The sequence below is a fragment of the Micromys minutus genome (genome assembly GCF_963924665.1).
Source record: "Micromys minutus genome assembly, chromosome: 22".
Lineage (NCBI taxonomy): Eukaryota > Metazoa > Chordata > Mammalia > Rodentia > Muridae > Micromys > Micromys minutus.
In genome coordinates, this window is record NC_137957.1 from 13,262,710 (window position 1) to 13,281,413 (window position 18,704).

The following is an 18,704-nucleotide window of genomic DNA, read 5'->3' on the forward strand; positions in this document are numbered from 1 at the left end:
ATTGCTTTCTAGGAGGAGGGTCTCAAAGCCCACCCCCACAGTGATACACTTCCTCCAACAAGGCCACACCTTCTTATAGTGCCACTCCCTGGGCCAAGCATATACAAACCATTGCACCTGCCCAAAGACAAATGTTGGTGTTAGAATTTAAACTTTGGCCTGCTGTGGAATAATGGTTGCAGAGGCTTCAAGTACACTCTCAATATAATACTAAAAAACAAATATGAACTCTACACTACAAATTAAATGATAATAGAATATTATTAATTTTGAACTTCTGATCTATAAATTTAAGTGATTTACATTTTTAAAAAATATATCTTTCAGAATGTTTTAGTGTGTTTAGGGAGAATTTATGCTTGGGAGTGTCTTTTGTTGTTGTTCTGTTTTTATCTTATTGAAGAGAATGTTTCTGCGAAGCATAAATAGCTGAGTGACTTGTTTGGGGAATCTCAGAGCTCCTTTGTTTTGCATGTGACAGTGATTTTTCTCTGTATTTAACAGAATAGAAAAGCCACACCCCATTGTCTTAAAGGACACCTGTGTTTAAATAGAGAAAATGTTTTTATGACTAAGATGAGAAACAGCACATAAAAAGACAGTAAAATGTTCTGTGTGCGTCATGTGACAGTGTCAGGAAATTGTGGGGCTCTTTTCCTCCCCCCTCAGTTCCTTCCTGCTATGCTGCCCCCGCATCTCTTTGGTGAAGGAAAACCACACTCATCACTGTGAGTTCGCCACATGTGGCTCAGTCCTGGGTAACGAGCTGAAGGAAGTACTTACTAGACTCTACTTTTAAGTGGGTCTGAGGAGAACGTTAGTTTTCTAGGAAAGTGGCCATCAATACTCTGTTAGTCAGCTTTCCATTGCTATAACAAAACACTTGAGATAATTAATACATAAAGAGAGAAGGTTTATCCTGGCCCACAGTCTTGGAGGCACCAGTCCCTGATCTCTATGCTTTGAACCTGAGGTGAGTCAGGAGTGCAGGTAGAGCAAAATGCCCCACCTCCTCACAAGCCACAGGCAAAGAGGAAAAAGGACCAGAGTTGCTCTTTCCTTCCAAGGGCATGTCCACAGTGACCTCAGGAATGCCCATTCAGAGGCCCCTTTCTTCTGAAGGCTGACCACCTCTCACTAGTGTTGAGGGCAAGTCTGCCACTCAGGATGAGCCAGGTTAGAGCAGACACTGGGAGATGCGTGGAAACGTTCCTTTTTAAACACGCAGTAGGGAGAAGGAGGAAGGAAGGAGCGGTTTTTATGCTGGTGGTTGCTCTTTGCTTTTAGTAAAGACGGTCCTAAAGCAAGATGTAGGTTCACATATCTGTTGCCCAAGTGCAGTGCCTTGGATATGACTCTGTGATGTCTCCCTGACCCTCAGACGCTGCCCAGAGCACAGCAGCTGTGCAGCCCAGGGGGATGAGCTCCCACAGCAACCTGGCTCCCTGCGGTTTTTCGTTCTCCAAGCAGCAGGCTTCCTGGGCCTTTTCTCCGTGGTAATTGCCAGAACCAGTCCTGTGCTGTCCCTGAGGATAGGCACGTAGGCCCTTTTTATTTTGAGATTTTGCTGTTAAGCGAAAATAGCAACAGGAAATCAGAAAATGTCTCAAACCCGATTTCTTTCTGGATGCCCCTTGGGACATGGCTTTTATTTCTGGTGTTGCTTTTCCTTCAGACTTCTTGCTTGTCTCCCATTCTAGGCAAAGTTTCTTTTCAAGAAGGCTCATTCCCAGCACACAGGCTGAAGGGTTCATGAAACACCCTGTCAGTGAATGGTCCTTAATTCACTAGTCAGCTTCTAGGACATTCCTCAAAATGTTCAGGATGTCTCCTCAGATGCTCCCTGTCCTTAACAATGTGAGGGACACTTTGTTATGTGTATAAAAGAGTATTTTAAGACAGTTTCACTGTGTAGTCCAAGCTAGCCCAGTGCCTGCTTTGTAGCCCATGCTGGCCTCAAACCTCCAGACTCATCAACTGTACATTTTATATTGAGCATTTCCACTCATTCAGCTTAAATCATAACAATTGCAGATAGTTCCAGGGTGTGATTTACTCAAATGGGAATTCACTGATATTATTGGCAGGGAGGGCCTTTGGCTGAGGAGAGACTAATGAAGGGTTGGCCCTGCTGCTGGTAGCCCCAGGCAAAGGCCACCCTGGCTTGTTTTCTGGGTCGGACTTCAGATGACATCTTTTGCTTTTGGAAAACAATATCCCAGACATGAAATAAACCATGAGTCACATAATAAATATAATACCAGGCTTGTGCTGTGGCTACTTTTAGAGTATTGTATTTTAGCACCAACTTAATTATCTGTTTGCTACAAAAGTTGGCAGTCCCGGCTTTCCTCCCCAATGTAAACAAAATAACACTGTTTAATTCCTCCACTACTTACTGCTAGAACAGTAGAAATGTAACTTTTCTGCAGTTTTAGAATGGGAAGGTTTCAAGGAAGCTTCTCCCCCCTCCCCTCCATTTTCTCTTGTAATCTGAAAGAAACAAAATGGAATGTTTGTTTGGGGAAGTAAGCTCCTCCTTTATGAGGAAGGAAAGCATTGTGAAGAATTTCAGAGAAAAGATTTTTTGTCAGCCCTGAGGTTGGAGTTGAGCTGTAATAGCTCAGAACCTTGGTCTCCTCGGTCCTGCTCAGCATCAGCGGAACTCAGGGGTGGTGGCCGCTGGTTGCTGGGCTCAGTACATTCCCTTCTGGGCAGCAGCCCTTTCTGGAGCCAAATGATTATTAGAGGTTTGCCGGATGAGCCCGTTGTCTGAGGCAAAGGGTGTGGGGTGCTCTGACTGGCATGTGTCACACAGCCTCAGGCTGTCCTCCCCACACCAGACGCTCCTCCTCTTGGCCCATGAGGCTGCCTCTCTTTCTGGCTCAGTGAGATGCAGTGTGAATAGCATCCTTTGTTATAGAAGACAAGAAGCCCTCTAAGGCTTGGCTGAGGAGAGTTCTGAAGAATAAGACTGTGCATTGAGCACTTGTCCTATAAGATGAAGTTCATCATCTTCAGCCTCAGGACCCTCCAGAACATTGTGTAAAACATCAGACCTTCCCGTGGCCCTTAACATCACTGAGAGAGGCTGGGATGGTGAAAGCCGGATAAAGGATAAGGAATACATATAGTGAGTGGAAAAGCACCCGGTAGGGAAGGATAGAGTTCTGTACCCGAGCTTGTTGAAGAAGGTCAGGAAATCTGATTCAAATCTGGAGAACACTCTGGCTTTGTTTTATAAAGTGCTGGTTTCTCTGTGTAGCCCTGGCTGTCCTGGAACTCACTCTGTAGACCAGGCTGGCCTAGAACTCAGAGATCCACATGCTTCCGCTTCCCAAGTATTGGGATTAGAAGAGTGTGCCACCACTACCCAGCATAACACAACACTTTCTGAGAGTCCCTCCTTGTTCAAAGACTTGAGTCAGACAGAGAAACCATGTAACGAATGTGCTGTATCAGCTGGGGCTTGCTTTAGCAGCTAACCTCATGTTTACAGTTTCCTTCTTAGAGCCACACCATTCCCGACAGTGTCCTCAAATCTGGGGTTCTCCACAAAGCTGGTGGTGTGGGGACAGTAAGTATGGTAGGGTCATTGGTAAAGCTCTTCAAGATGCTTCAGTCAAATGCAGAGGCTGATTTTCTTCTTGACTTATTTCATGTTTGCCAACAGAGGACTCTCTGTGTGTGGCTTTTGTGTCCTTGTGATGTGACCTCATCCACCCCGAGTGCATCAAGAGGCTGCAACTCACATGTGCTTTTCCTGGCTCAGGCCTGAATCAGTCATTCCATTCAAGGGAGCCATTCCTCCTTTTAGTGGGGACCGTAACCTCGGTGCTGGATGTTTACAGCTGCAGACTTGGCGGCCCTTCAGTGTAGATTCAGCAGGCAAGTTGATATTTGAGGGGGAAAGTTGGCTCATACTAGCATTTCCAATTTATATACATTAATCGTAAGTCAAGTGTGGTATCATAGATCTCTAACCCCAGGATTCAGGAGGCTGAAGGAGGGAGAGAGCAAGCCTGAAGCTAGCCTGGATTATATAAGGAGATCCTGTCTCAAAACAAAACAAAACAAACAAACAAACACAGAAAACCCCAAATAGACATTATATAGTATTTTAAAGAAATCAAATTTCCTTCATTATATAGTTCTATATAATACCGGCTCCATTTGACTTTATTTACTCCTATAGCACGAGTTAAAACTACCAATATTGATAACGGCTGAGTAAAATTTCAATTTTTCAGTTCTACTTTTCTTTGCAGTAAATAACTCTGTTTAAATATAATAATTTCCCCCATATTTTTATGCTATACTTTAGTTGGGTTCATTTGTTTTCCTTCATTTTAATACTTTCATTTAGGAACTTAAATTTATTAGCATTTAATTAAACATCATTTCAAAGTCCAAATAGTTTAAGGCAAATGTAGACAAATCTCAATTTTCCATTATTCCTTCTTTTGAAAAAAGTTTTTGTGTATTCATGTGTATGTATACACGTGTGTATATTTTCTGGGTACATTGTGTGTATGTACATGTGTATGTATATGTGTGAGTACATATGTATGTACATGTATATGTGCAGATGTGTACATGTATGTATGTACATATGTGTAAATGTATACATGAATGTGTGTATAAATGTGTGTCTGTATTTGTCTGTGTATGTGTACATGTATACATACATGTGTACAGGCACATGGGTGTAAATGTACATGAATGTGTGTACAAATGTGTGTCTGTATATGTTTGTGTATGTGTACATGTGTACATACATCTTTATACGCACATGTGTGTATGTATACATGTGTGTACGTGTATATGTACATGTGTGTCTGTGTTCATGTGTATGCAGGTATAGATGAAGGTCAGAACTGAGGAACTGTCCTTCAGGTCCCATCCACCTTATTTTTTGAAACAGAAGCTCTCAATGGCTTCCTCTTTCATGGTTTTAAATTCCACTCTCCCCCTGAATAAAGATTACCAAATACAAACCCTTATTTTTGCTCCTGTCCCCTTGCTGTTTGAAGGCAAAAGTGCCATTGTACTTTAAGAAAGGCCTTTCCTTTTCTAACAGCAACAGTGCTGAGCACAAGCTCAGGAGCACCGAAGGCGTGGAGAGATGGAACACTTTTGGTTTTTTGAAGCAGAGTTTAAGTTTATTAAAAGAGATTTTAATATAGATTTTTTAAAAAGAAAGATTAAGAGGAGGACAGATGTTCAGGAGGAATGTTTGACACACCAAGAGTGGGCTTGTCAAAGGAGACTGGGAGTTTGTAAATGACAAATGTAAATTAGTGTGCACACTATGGGAGGGAGGGCTGGAGGAGGGGTGCTCAGGGAAAGAAGATGACACACTGAAGCGTGGACTGGGCTTATCAAGGGAGAGTCAAAATTAAGTACCTTAGCACCATTTATATATTCTATTTTGGCAACTCTCAAGTTATATCTCCAAGGGTTGCTAAGAAACAGTTTTCCCTCTGTCCTTTATTTTTAGACAGGGTTTAATTGTGTCGCCCCGAATGGCCTGGAGTTTGCTATGGAAAAACCATAGTGGAAAGAATTGTGAGCCATTGTCTTGTTCCTGATGAAGAGATGCCGGTGGGAAATGTACTGGACCTTTGGAGTTCAGGTCCCAGAACAAACATTGTATCTTAACTAAGTGTTGACTTGGTACCAGGTGGGCATGAAAAACCTGAGGCACCTGTGAAGCATTGGTGGAACCAGCTCAGGGTCTTGCAGGAGCTGCAGAAAGTCTTTGAATTGTCCATAGGAAGAACAAATGAAGCGGTTCCCATTCCTTCCCATTGGCAAAGGCAAGGAAAGAAAGGCTAGAGTTAATAGAAATATTCCTCCAAACAGGCCGCCTGTTTATGAAGGTAAGCTGGTTGACCAGTACTCCCAGAGAACTTTGCTGAAGAGTCTGGAAGGGCATTTTGTAGTCCCAAGGCAGTGTAGAGATATTGTGGAACAGGCATGCCAAGGGAGGTTCTGAAGAAGTCTGTCCAGACGACTTGCTAATGACTGTGAAGCCGGACTTTGCTATTATCTGGAGCTCTGGAAGATTTGAGAGCTGAGATTCAAAGAATGCAATGAGAAAGGGGGTGCTTTGAAGATTCAAGACAGCAGGGGGGCAGGTTCCCTTACGTCCCCATACCTGGCTACCATATCAGTTTTACATGAAATATAAGCAGAAGAAAAATAAGTATCAATCAAGCCAGGCCTTTGGGGGAGGGATGGGGGATGGGGGGATATAGTGCTGTAATAACAGTTACTCAGGAGGCTGAGTCAAGCGGATCACAAGTTCAAGGCCAGTCAGAGCAACTGAGTGAGACCCACGACTGAAAAATAAAAAGCATAGAGCTGGGCGAAGGTTGCACAGGTAGCGGAGCTACGTTCAGGTTGGCAGCCAGGTCACGTCCTGCGCTCCCTGTCTCCCCAGGCTTGCAGGCTTGAGGCAGCTCCAGCAGCTGCACTAGGGCAGGTGGAGCATCTACGTGAATAGGCTGAGGCCGGATGGGACTTATCAGGATGTGGCCATCAACCCTCACCCATCTGGGTGAGCCCCTTCGATTTCAAGGTACCAGCCCAGCTGTAGTTATTCCGTCTCTCCAGGCCACCTCCTTAAGCCTTGACTCAGAACTACACTCTTTCAAGATTCTTCCGAGTTTTCCAAGACTGGCAGAGACTCCTTACTGAGAACCTGGCCTCACCACGCCCCCGGAAACACTTCTTTGAAGACTGCTTCTTCAACAAGAACATTTTCTTAGGATTCCGTTTTCCCAAGAGGAGCTATATTGTTGTCGTTACTGTTATTAAACATGGTTCCTTGCCTCTCTAAGCGACCTAGAAAGACATGAACACAGTTTCGGGCTGAAGGTTGAGGTCACCATCTGCCAGCTTCTCTGCCCCAGGTCTGCTTCCTGCAGCAGTGGGCAGGCCTTGCCTTCCCCAGGCTGCTCAAACCAAACAGGCATTTGCTGTCTGCACCTGCGGCCCCTCCATCCCTCCCAGGCTTAGGAAAAGTGGGGACACCCCTGCCTTGTTTCTGGTTTCTGTCCACCGGGCTCGCTCTGGGGCTCCAGGGCTCAGACCGCCCTGCCTGCTCAGGCTGAAGCGGGGATTGGGTGCCGAGGCGCCGCCTCCGTCTCCGCGCGCCCGCGCGCTCGCTCCCGCCCTCCTCCCCGCCCCAGCCCGCTCCGGTCTCAGCCGTTTGGGCTCCGCACTGCAGATGCTAGCGGGTCCCGCGAAGCTCAGCAGCTCTCTCTGAGCCTCTTGACTCCGGAGCTCCGGCTGCGCGCTCGCGGCTCTCCAGGGAGCCTGGCCGGCTTGGACTCGCCGAGCCCTGCGCGCGGAGTCGGTCCGGCGCAGCTCCAGCAGCGAGCACCGGGGCGGCGGACGGCGCTCTCGGATGCGGCAGGACAAACTGGCCGGCTCCCTGCGTCGCGGCGGGCGATGCCTGAAGCGCCAGGGCGGCGGTGGCGTGGGCACCATCCTGAGCAATGTGCTCAAGAAGCGCAGCTGCATCTCGCGGACCGCGCCCCGGTTGCTCTGCACCTTGGAGCCGGGTGAGGCGCGGGCTGCGGTTGGGCGCCGGGGTGCAGGTGTCTGCGGAGCACCCCTGGCCTGGGAGGGATGGGAGCAGCCCCTGGCCTGGGTGCATTCAGCGGCCACCCGGGCACGGAGAATCCGCCGCTCTGCAGAAGCCACCCGCGGCCTATGCGCATAGCCTCCGTGCATGGTGGGGGAGTGAGCGAGGCTGCCCCGCCAGCCGAGGCCGCGTCACCTATTGTGCTCCAGGTTCCCTGGAAGCCAGACCTCCAGAGAAGTGTGTGGGTTGGCTGAAGCTCAGCCTTGACCCTACAGGTCTGAGGGAAAGGCGGCGACTGCGAAGGGCGGGCGATCCAGAGCGTGTTTTCCCGAGAGTGCCTGCGGTGTGTTTGTGTTGGGGTGGGAGAGGGCACGAGCTCGGTTCTGTAGGTAAGGTCCAGGAACCCGCCTGGCCTGGCGAGCACAGGCCCTTCCTACCATCAGCTTGCATTTACACATCCCTGTTCTCCAGCCTCTGCCTATCTCCGCACCAGCTCCGTCACCTGGCATCATTGCTACGGGTTTTAAGAGCCTGGCTCGGCACCGGCGCCTGGGTTCTGGCAAGGGGTGGCCGCAGAGAACGCAGCTGTTTGCCCGCGGCGCTTAAGCTCCGAGCTCACTTTTCCCTTGAGTGGCCCCCACTGCCCCCCAGGCAGTTTGTGGTCGCTACATCACCGCCCTTCTCCCACCTCCCCCTCCCATGACCTGCTCCCACCCGGCCTGCAGATTCTGCCCAGGCGCTGGGTCTTAAAGGGTGGAATTCGTCGCCTCTTGGAACCTCGTGGTTTCTTTGTTTTTTTTTTTTTTCCTCCTCCACTGAAGTGTCTAATTGCAGAGTCTGTAGTATTTATTCACCGTCTTCTTTTACCCCCCCCTCCCTCCTTAAATCTCCTTCCCACGTTAAACAGTGTTTTGTATTTCTGAATCCGGAACAGCTGTGATTATCAGATGAAACATAAACCTCCTCTCCTCTCGTTTCACTTAGAAGAAAAGAGCGTGAAAATGACCCGATTTAAGCCTCTGCGCCAGGGCAGCGAATGATCAGTTCCACTCAAAACCTGACTCATATTTGATTATGAGAAAAACAGTGGTGGTTTTGACTTGAGTAGCTCCAGTTGCGTTTCAGCACAGGAAAGCAATTGGCTTATGCCCAGCAGGCGGCCCCCCAAAGTCAAAGGAGCATATTTGGTCAAATATACTGGGAATCAGTGGTTTTTTGGGCAGTGGCAAAGTCAGTCGCCATAGGGCCGAATTTCCTGGTCTTCGTTGTGATAAAGCAAGAGTCATAATTATAAGCTCTTGTATTCAGCACCCCGGGCCTGGACAGCACTCTTTCTCCAAAGTCCATCTCATTGGTTGGAGGCTGTCTTGATCCCAGCTACAGAAACTGGAAAGAATTCATCAAAACCATGTTTCAGAGATGAGAATTAGCGGTAATTAATATTTTCTTGGAGAAGAAAACCATCTGTCTATTCAGTCACACATGGCACGGCTTTGACTTTAAACAAAGCTTCAGAGTGTCAGGGTGTTTTCAGATGACCTGGATTCTTGACATAGGAGATTTAGGTGTCAATACATGTATCCAGAACACGTGTACGGGGCCCTACCTCATCACCCACAGCAAGAACAACAGTAGCATCGCCTCCACCTACCTGCTTACAGTCATGGGCTTAGGCGACATTTGTTCGACACTCCTTGATTCCATGTGTGTATTTTTTAAAAGGCCACTTCATGGTTTTTTAAGTTCTGAAGACTGTTCCTATGCATACTAATCTGTAAGGTGTTCCTGTCCATGCCAGTCTAAGTAGTGGAAGTTGAGAGGTTTTTAATACAGAGGCAACAATGAGATCATTTGATTTTTTTGAACATTATGGAGAAGGTTGGACATGTCTTGGCCCTTGGACTTGTAAGGAATTCTAAATTGGCTCAGGGGGCTGGGGAGAGAGATGGCCTGCTCTGCAACAAAGAGGACCTGAGCTTGCATCCTGAGAACCTTTGTGAAAGCCATACAGTTCGTGTCGGTAGCCCCAGCATTCCAGGTGTGTGTGCAGGACTGAGCACATCTCATTGATTAGCATTGATTGAGTTCATTGATTAGCATAGCAGCGTGATTGAGCTCCTCGGTGAGAGACTATGTCCCAAAGTATAACTTTAGAGCAGTTGAGAAAGACACCCCTTGTGCATGCTTACTTGCACACATGTACACACATACACACATATGTAGACACATTCACATGAGTGCACACACACACATACACACACACACACAGAGCGCTTAAAGCTGGGTTTGGTGGATGCCTATAAGCCCATTACTTAGAAGATACAGGAAGTGGAGACCAGGTAGATATTCACAGAGAATTTCAAGCCATTAGGGGTGAAATAATGAGACCCTGTTTTCAAAAACCCGAACAATGCTATCAAATTATTTTGAAGCTATATAAAAAAGATATAGCACGTTTTCATATTTAATTATATTCTTTATAGAATTTAAACAGGAATAAGAATTGCTATGGAATTTCTCTTCAACAACAACACATAATTCTATTGCCGATTGCAGATAAAGGCTAACCAAAAGTAATTAAAATTAATTTTTTAAATGTACTTTTACACTTCTGTTGCATAGACTTGGGATCTAAATCAAAAAAAATTAGAGTGGTAGATCACTTAGGATTAGAATTCAGTCCTGTCTTTAGATTATTGTGTAGAATTTAGCATACCTTTACCATCAATGAATAGGTGTATTGAGACAGAATTAAACTATTTGGAAGTCATCAACTGGAGTGGTTATAATAAGCAGAAAGAGGAGTGGGTGGGTGTAGCTCAGGGATAGAGGTTGATCTGCAGCATTGCCAAATCAAAGCAAATGGAGAGAACAGCTGTATGGACATAGTCTGCTCTGCTGAGACTCCTACTCACCTTGAACACACACCAGGCACTAGCTCTGTCTCCTTGCTGCACCCACAGCATCATAAAGGCATTTTCTAGCTTTTGGTGTTGTAGTGAAGGACCCCTGACCCCCGTGTTGGGAATGGAACCTAAGGCCTCACACATACTCAGTAGTTGATCCACTGCCAGGCTTCAGCTCCAGCCCTTGACATTTCCTTGTGTCTTAGTCTATGCAGGTGTTGCAGACAAACAGACTCTGTAAGTAGAGAGCTAGCTTCCTTTTGTGCTTTATAATTGTTAATTACTCAGGTGATGATATTTGCAGCCAGTCACCGAAACAGTCCTCGGAAGTGGAGCTTGCTAGCTTTACCTCAGACATATGGGAGCTGAGGTCCAGGCAGGCTAAGCAGCTTGAGTTCAAGACCCAAAGTTAATGCAGGTCGGTTTCTCTAGTCTGTGTGTCAACCATGGTCTTGGTTTTTGCATTACTCTAGGCATCTGTGAAGGTCTCCACCCAATGTTTGTAATTCCATTAGTGTCTTAGGTAATTTTTCTATTTTAATGTTCAGTGTGTTTTAATTTAATGAAATTGTCTAAATTTAGTTAAAAAAAAAACACTTAACTTGAAAAAAAATAACAATTCAGTAGAGCCAAGTGTTGAATTTAGCTATGATGTAACTTTGTTATAATGTTCATAAATAACAACCACTTAATTGTCTTTCAGGAGTTGATACAAAATTGAAGTTCACACTTGAGCCATCTTTGGGCCAAAATGGTTTTCAGCAGGTAACTTTGTTTTTTGGCTTTTAAGGCTTTTTTTTGGGGGGGGGGTAATCAGAGTACATTGTCATATATTCTTAAAATAAAAATATTCACATGTATGTTCATACACAAGAGCTGTCAGTGTCCTGGGGCGCTGTGCTAACTTTCTCACATTCTATGGATGCTGTCTTTGTTGGGGTGACTATTGCTGTGACGAACACCATAACCAAAGAAGTTGGGGAGGAAAGGGTTTATTCAGCTAGCACTTCCACAGCGCTGTTCATCACGGAAGGAAGTCTGGACAGAAATGCACATAGGGCAGAAACCTGGGGGCAGGAGCTGACACAGAGGCCTTGGACGGGTGCCACTTACTGTCATGTTCCCCATGGCTTGCTCAGCCTGCTTTTTTAGAGTACCCAGAACCATCAGTCTAGGGATGGCTCCACCTACCATGGTCTGGGTCCTTCCCTATTGGTCACTAATGAAGAAAATCCCCTACAGGCTTGACTCCAGTCAGATCTTCTGGGGACATTTTCTCAATTGAGACTGCCTCTCCAGTGACTCTAGCTTGTGTTAAGTTGACATAAAACTAGACAATGTAGATGCCAAGATGGAGGAAGCCTGAAAAATGTTGCTTCAGGTCCATCTTATTCCTTTTCTACTGTTTCTCTCTGGCCCTAGTGGTATGATGCTCTGAAGGCAGTTGCCAGACTGTCAACGGGGATCCCGAAGGAATGGAGGAGAAAGGTAAGTATTTTCTCACAGGGCTAGAATACTCGAGGGCCATCACTCTGTTCACTGGTGTGTCTGGGAAATCTAAAAGTGTATGCATCATTAATCAAGCCCTGGTTATTTATTATTCGTCCCAGGTAACGTTCTGGGCACTTGGGATGCAGCAGTGAAAACCACAGCAGGTGGACTTATTGTGAATCAAATAGAGTGTGTTACACAGTGATAGGGCGGAGAGTGTGGGAGAATAGGGGTCAGGAGGTGTGAGTAGGGCCCCAACGGAAGTAGGTCAAGTAAGCACCCCCCCCAGCCACTGTTCTCTGGCAAGTCTGAGACTAAGGTGGGAGGTGCCTAGAGGCTGGGGGAGCCAGGGGGCGGGGCGTCGAGCTGCATTGTGAGTGGCTGGGTCATGAGTCCCTCCCAGGCTGTAGAAGCAAAAGGGCTCTTCTCTTCTGTGTCAGTGTGAGAGACAAAGTATGGGGAAGCTCTGAGCAGGCTCATCTGATGGGCAGGCTCCTCGGATGGGCTTCTCTGCCTGTTGGTGAGCATATGAGATGCGAGGATACAAACCAGGAAGCAAGTAGACTATCATAATTCAGGCAAGAAACAGGCTGGGGTTGTGGCAGGGGAGATGGTGAGGGTTAGATGCATTCTGGAGCCGGAGCTGAGAGGAGGTCCGTGGATCGGACATAAGATGTAAACGGGATGTCAAGATTTTGGCTCTAGTGGCTAGAAAGGTAGAATTGTGGTTGGTGCAGGTGGGAGGAACAGATGTGTTTGTGTGTGTTTGTGTGTGTGTGTGTGTGTGTGTGTGTGTGTGAGAGAGAGAGAGAGAGAGAGAGAGCGCTCGAGTGCGCTAAGATAATCTTCCTGACATCTGTTGGCATTGAGATGCCTCGTTCATACCTAACACAAAGGTATCTGGTGGGTATTTGGGCAGGATTCTGATGCCTAGAAGTCTGCTTAGCGATGTTAATCAATGCTGTTCCTGCCAAATTATGTTCAAGTACTGAAATTTAAAACAAACTCTAAAGTTATCAATTTATAAATCTAATCTTTACATTGAAATTTGAACACCGAGTGCTTCTCAAGTGAATATTAGCAAGGAATAAGGAAATTCATTGTTCAAAATTAGATTTTCTTGGTCAGGTAAAGGAGTTAAAATATCCAGTGACTCTCTAAAAAGTTATTTACTCGGGGAATTTATCTGTCAGAATTGTATGTATGGAGGGGGTGTGTAGGGGAAGGTTAAAATCTGATTATTTTCTAATGATTAGATTGTTACTTAGCATATGGTAGGAACTCAACAAATATTTATTGCAAGAAAGAACAAAAAGCCCCACTGCATTCACTTTAATACAGCAAACGAGACTTGTATGTTTGAGCTAGTCCTGGCTTCCAAACAGTTCCCAGCTAGCCCTCCCCAAATGCAATCCTAGCTTTCTAATAAAAGTGACACATTTGGCTTCTCCAATCTTCTCTGTGCAACCCTTTAGGTTTGGTTGACCTTGGCGGATCATTATCTGCACAGTATAGCCATCGACTGGGAGAAAACCATACGCTTCACTTTCAACGAGAGGAGCAACCCGGACGACGACTCAATGGGGATTCAGATCGTCAAGGTACCGTGAGCTGCCGCTGTTGGCTTCCTGTTCTAATGCAGGAAGAAAGACTCTTAAGAGCCAAACACTCCCTAGATGGAGGGTCGGATGACCTCTGTTTCCAGGTCTGAGTGTCTACGTACGACCTCACTCCAACAATCAGTAGCTTCTGTACGTGGAGAACTTGACTGTACCTCATCTTCATAAGTTTAAATGTTGCCAGTAAGAGGAGGATGTGAACAAACCTCCATATATATCCAATTTATCTAATTTGGTCACAGGACTGGAGGCATTCCTTTTTTTTTTTTCCTGGTGTGGGTCAGGGATACCAACTGTACCTTTATATGAAAGTCATCATTCTGAGAAATTCAAAGGTGAATCTGTTTCATATTAGCAACATTTGGCTCTTACTAGAGGTTTTGCTAGTCTAACTGTTAATTTATAGGTAGGTTGTTTGGCTGATGGAGCTGTGTTCTAGTCCGATATGGGAGCAGTTTTGCTTGCACACCTGCAATGTAGCCGTTGATAACAGGGTGGTGCTAAGAGCCAAGGATGTTGGTTTCATTTGGTACCAGAATAATCCTTGTACATAAGGCTCAGACACGTGGTTTTGGTTTTTTTTTATGTGTGTTCCACAGTGGGATGCTAAGCTGGGATTTAAAAAGGAAGGCTGTCTCATCTGCATTTTGGCCACCATAAGATGGCTAATGTGCTGGCACATTTAAATCCATTTTTTTTTTATAAGGAGGAAGAACAAACTAAAATGAGCTACTTTCTGATCTAACTTGGTTTGTTTGAAATGAACAAAAACAAAAACCCCTGGCACTGCAGGTTGCACCCTGAAACCCTTTGCATTACCAACATTTGGGATTTCAACAAAGGTCCCACAGAGACAGAATTTCATATTTGAAATATTCTCTTTCCATCTAACTTATGAAATAAGGCCATGCACTTTAAACACATTATGTTATTTTATGTGTATGGGTGTCTTGTCAGCCTGTGTGTCTGTATCATTCTGGTTCCTACAGAAACCAGGTGAGGGCACTGGGTCCTTTGGAACTTGAGATACAGTTAGTTATGAACTGCCATCTGGGAACTGGGAATTAAACCCATGGCTTCTGGAAGAGCAGCCAGTCCTCCTGACCACTAAGCCATCTCTTCAGTCCTGTTTTGTGATATATATATATATATAATTTTTTTTGAGATAGAGTCTCATTGTATGGCTTTGTTTAGCTTAGAATTCATTATGTACACCAGGCTGGCCTTGAACTTACAGAAATCTCCCCGTCTCTCCTGAGTGTGCAGAAACTAGAGGAGATTACCACCACAACCAGCTTAGGCAACACATATTATATAGTCACGCTATTAAGAGAATCTTCTTATCTTTTTTACTGAAGCAAATGCTAATCAGTAAAATTATCTCTCCTGAAAACCATGGCTTCATCTTGGCAATTAAATTATAGATATTAGCTTCATTATATTAAAGAGCAGCAGGTGTTATTATCCAGCTTGTAAAAATGCATAGACTAATTTGCAAAGAATGATTTGTCTGTGTAATACATGGTAATTTTGCTATTTTAATTTTAGTGTTAGAGCTTAAGCAGCTAAATCTTTTGCCACATTTTGTTCAAAGGATTGTTAGCACCTCTAGTTTATGTTGAAACACACACACACACACACACACACACACACATATGTATGTATCTTTTAAAAGGTGCTCTGGAAGCACTCTGAGAAACATTTGCCTGACTAAACTTACCCTTTCGACTCTTCCTCAGATTGAGTAGTTGAAAGCAGTAGGAAAACAGAAAATTCAAGAGTATTGTATAATAAGTTGCTTATAAACTAAAAGCAAAAAAGTGAATATCCATGTTTATAGAGGCAAAGGAGAAATGGAGAAAAAAAAATTCAGGTATTTTTCCCTGAGGGAGTGTTAGGTTTGCTAGTCAGCTTTCAATCACGTGACCAAGCTTTCAACCACGTGACCAACAGTCCACTTACAAGTTATGCATTTGGCTCACTGGTCAGGAGGTCTGTTGTGTCTGTGCCGGGCAGTCATCAGGGGTGGGAAGTGTGCACAGTAGAGCCATGCTCCTCACTTCTTGGAGCCTGGAATCAACAAGCTCCAACCACAGCGGGAGGTATTTAAAAACCTTTCCCCCTCCCTTCTTAGGATCTGCATCGCACCGGCTGTAGTTCCTACTGTGGCCAGGAGGCGGAGCAAGACAGGGTGGTACTAAAGCGGGTGCTATTGGCTTACGCTCGGTGGAACAAGAACGTCGGGTACTGCCAAGGCTTCAACATCCTGGCTGCCCTCATTCTGGAAGTGATGGAGGGCAACGAGGGGGACGCGCTGAAGGTGAGCGTCAGCTTCAGACCAGGGCATGAGGAATGCTGAAGTTGGGGGTTCGACTCTTCTGCTTACCCCCTTCCAATCCGTTCGTAATTACCTGTGATAGGATCTTCCCCAAGTTAAAGCCGTATGAGGTAACAGTCTACTGTAGCCTGTCAACAGAGACAGAGACACTGACTGAATGGGCCTGGCCTGAACTTTTGAAATCTCACAGCTCCATAAGATACTTTAAAAGCAAGTTAAGTATTGAGTATGCCAATCCCCCCCCCCCCGTGTGTGTGTGTGTGTGTGTGTGTGTGTGTGTGTGTGTGTGTGTAAAACAGATTAGGTGATCAAAACATCAAGTATATATTACTTCATGGTTTTTTCGAGTCAGACATCTGGGCATAGCTGAGCCAGCTCAGGGGCACTTCACTCTGGCATTCATGATGGCGGCCACTATGATCTTATTTGAAGGCTCAAAAGGCAGAAGTGTTTGTCTGATGTGTTTATGTGGTTGTTGGCAAGGAATTCCTCATAGGTTGTTGAAAGGAGGGGTCTCAGATGTTTGGTGGTGGGTTGAAGGCTTTTTAGTTCCTTGCCATGTATGGTCCTCCATCTCAGACACTCCTAAGATGGTCCCCCATCTCAGAAACCCCTAAGAGCAAGGCAGAGATTACAAATTTACAGCCAAATGTCCCCAGTGGTGGCCATTGTTTTTCCATATCCATGGTTACCAGGTCAGTTTATATCCCAGGGGAAGGGCTTAAATAAGGAACATCAGACCAGGGATGTTGCTCAGGTGGCAGAATGCTCACCTGAACAACACAGAGTCCAGTTCCCAGCGCTGCGTAGACCAGGTGTGGTAGTGTACTTCTGCATATCAATGCTTGGGAGGCAGAGGCAAGAGCATCAGGTTCAGTTCAAGACCACACTCAGTACCTAATGAATTCATGGCCAGCCCAAGCTAATTGTGATGTCAACAGAGAAGAGAGTGGAAGAGAGACTGGGACAGACAGATAGACAGAAAGACAGAAAAGACAGACAGACAGACAGACAGACACACACACACACACACACACACACACACACTCGCGCACGCGCGCAGAAGAGAGGGACCACTGGGGATCCTATTAGAAGTGACCTGCCTAACTCAGTTTACAGTTTACTTGTTTATATTTGGGGCAAGGTGTATAGGATGTGAGTAGAAGCATCTATGGGAGGTGGCCGCATACAGAAATAAACATGTCTTTGAGTCTTTGATGTCTAAGACCTGTTTTAGTTGAAAGCAATTCTGAGAGCACTCATGGTGTAAGATTAGAGGTCGGAATGTGGGTGGGTAAGTCACCACAGACTGTCTTAGTCACTGTTCTATTGCTATGAAGAGACTCCATGACCAAGGAATTTAATTGGGGGCTTACAGTTCCAGAGGGTTAGAGCCCATGAGCATTGTGACAGGGAGTGTGGTGGCAGGGAGTGTGGTGGCAGGGAGTGTGGTGGCAGGGAGTGTGGTGGCAGGGAGGTGGAGCAGTAACTGAGAGCTTATATCCTGATCTGTAGGCAGGAGGGAGAGAGAACCAGAGGGAAGGAGGGAGGGGAGGAAGGAGGAAGGGAGAGGGAGGAAGGAGGGAGGGAGAGGAAAGAAGGAGGGAGAGGGAGGAAGGAGGGAGGGAGGTAAAAGAAGGAGGGAGGGAGAGGGGGGAAGGAGGGAGGGGAGGAAGGAAGGAGAGAAGGAGGGAGGGGAGGAAGGAGGGAAGGGAGGAAGGAGGGAGAGAAGGAGGGAGGGGAGGAAGGAGGGAGGGAAGTGAGGAAGGAAGGAGGGAGAGGAAGGAAGGAGGGAGAGGGAGGGGAGGAAGGAGGGAGGGGAGAAAGGAGGGAGGGAAGTGAGGAAGGAGGGAGGGGAGGAAGGAGGGAGGTGAGGAAGAAGGAAGGGAGAGGGAGGAAGGAAGGGAGAGGGAGGAAGAAGGAAGGGAGCGGGAGGAAGGAAGGGAGAGGGAGGAAGAAGGAAGGGAGAGGGAGGAAGGAGGGAGGGAGGTAAAGGAAGGAGGGAGGGAGAAAGAGGAAGGAGGGAGTGGAGGAAAGGGAGGGAAGTATGGAAGGGAGAGGGAGGAAGGAGGGAGGGAGGTAAAGGAAGGAGGGAGGGAGAAAGAGGAAGGAGGGAGGGAGGAGGAAGGGAGACAGAGACAGACAGAGCTGGGGGGGGTGGGGAGAGAGAGAGGGAGATGGAGACAGAGAGAGACAGAGACAGAGAGACACTGACTGACTGGGCCAAGCCTGAGCTTTTGAAATCTCATAGCTCACCCCTTGTGACACACCTCCTCTAAGAAGGTCACATTTCCTAATTCTTCCTAAACAGCTCACCAACTGGGAACGGAACATTCAAATATATGAGCCTATGGGGGCCGTTTGCATTCAAGCCATCACAGCCTATACAGAAAGCAAAGGCTTGTAAACGTGGGGCGGGGGAGGGGTGCATCACCTCATTCACTCTGGGCGGGGCGAGTCTCCACCTCCATACTGATGCTGACTGCGGAGTTTGTGCTGCAGCAGATCTAATCTCTGTACTCAGCCTCCTCCTGGTGACTGTGGGGAATATCTCTGTGATATGGAAAAATAAACAAATTTCCTCCTGGTTGTAGACAGATCACGGTAGACTTAGCTATAAGCCCAGCCCAAACACATTCGCCGTCTCTCTTTCTCTGATTTCGGAGTCTACTTGTTCATCTAAAAGGCAGTGGGGATGAGAGGCACTGGTCGGTCCAATGCATGGCTTTGGGATGCTTTAAATTAAGAAGCACTTT

General features: G+C 46.3%; 1 protein-coding gene across 3 annotated transcripts in view; it reads left to right on the plus strand.

Annotated features, from left to right (window-relative positions):
* The window catches only part of TBC1D30 (TBC1 domain family member 30), a gene marked incomplete at both ends in the record, with an annotated part of 72,809 nt that overhangs the window by 23,777 nt on the left and 30,328 nt on the right, over positions 1–18,704 (plus strand). For 2 of the 3 annotated variants that reach the window (XM_080935306.1, XM_080935307.1), the window contains 5 exons: positions 7,415–7,571; positions 11,204–11,265; positions 11,923–11,988; positions 13,467–13,592; positions 15,745–15,930. In XM_080935306.1, the coding sequence (XP_080791432.1) occupies positions 7,415–7,571; positions 11,204–11,265; positions 11,923–11,988; positions 13,467–13,592; positions 15,745–15,930 (597 nt within the window). Of the gene's footprint in view, positions 1–7,414; positions 7,572–11,203; positions 11,266–11,922; positions 11,989–13,466; positions 13,593–15,744; positions 15,931–18,704 lie in introns of those variants that run through there. The other variant, XM_080935305.1, reaches the window with a different exon arrangement.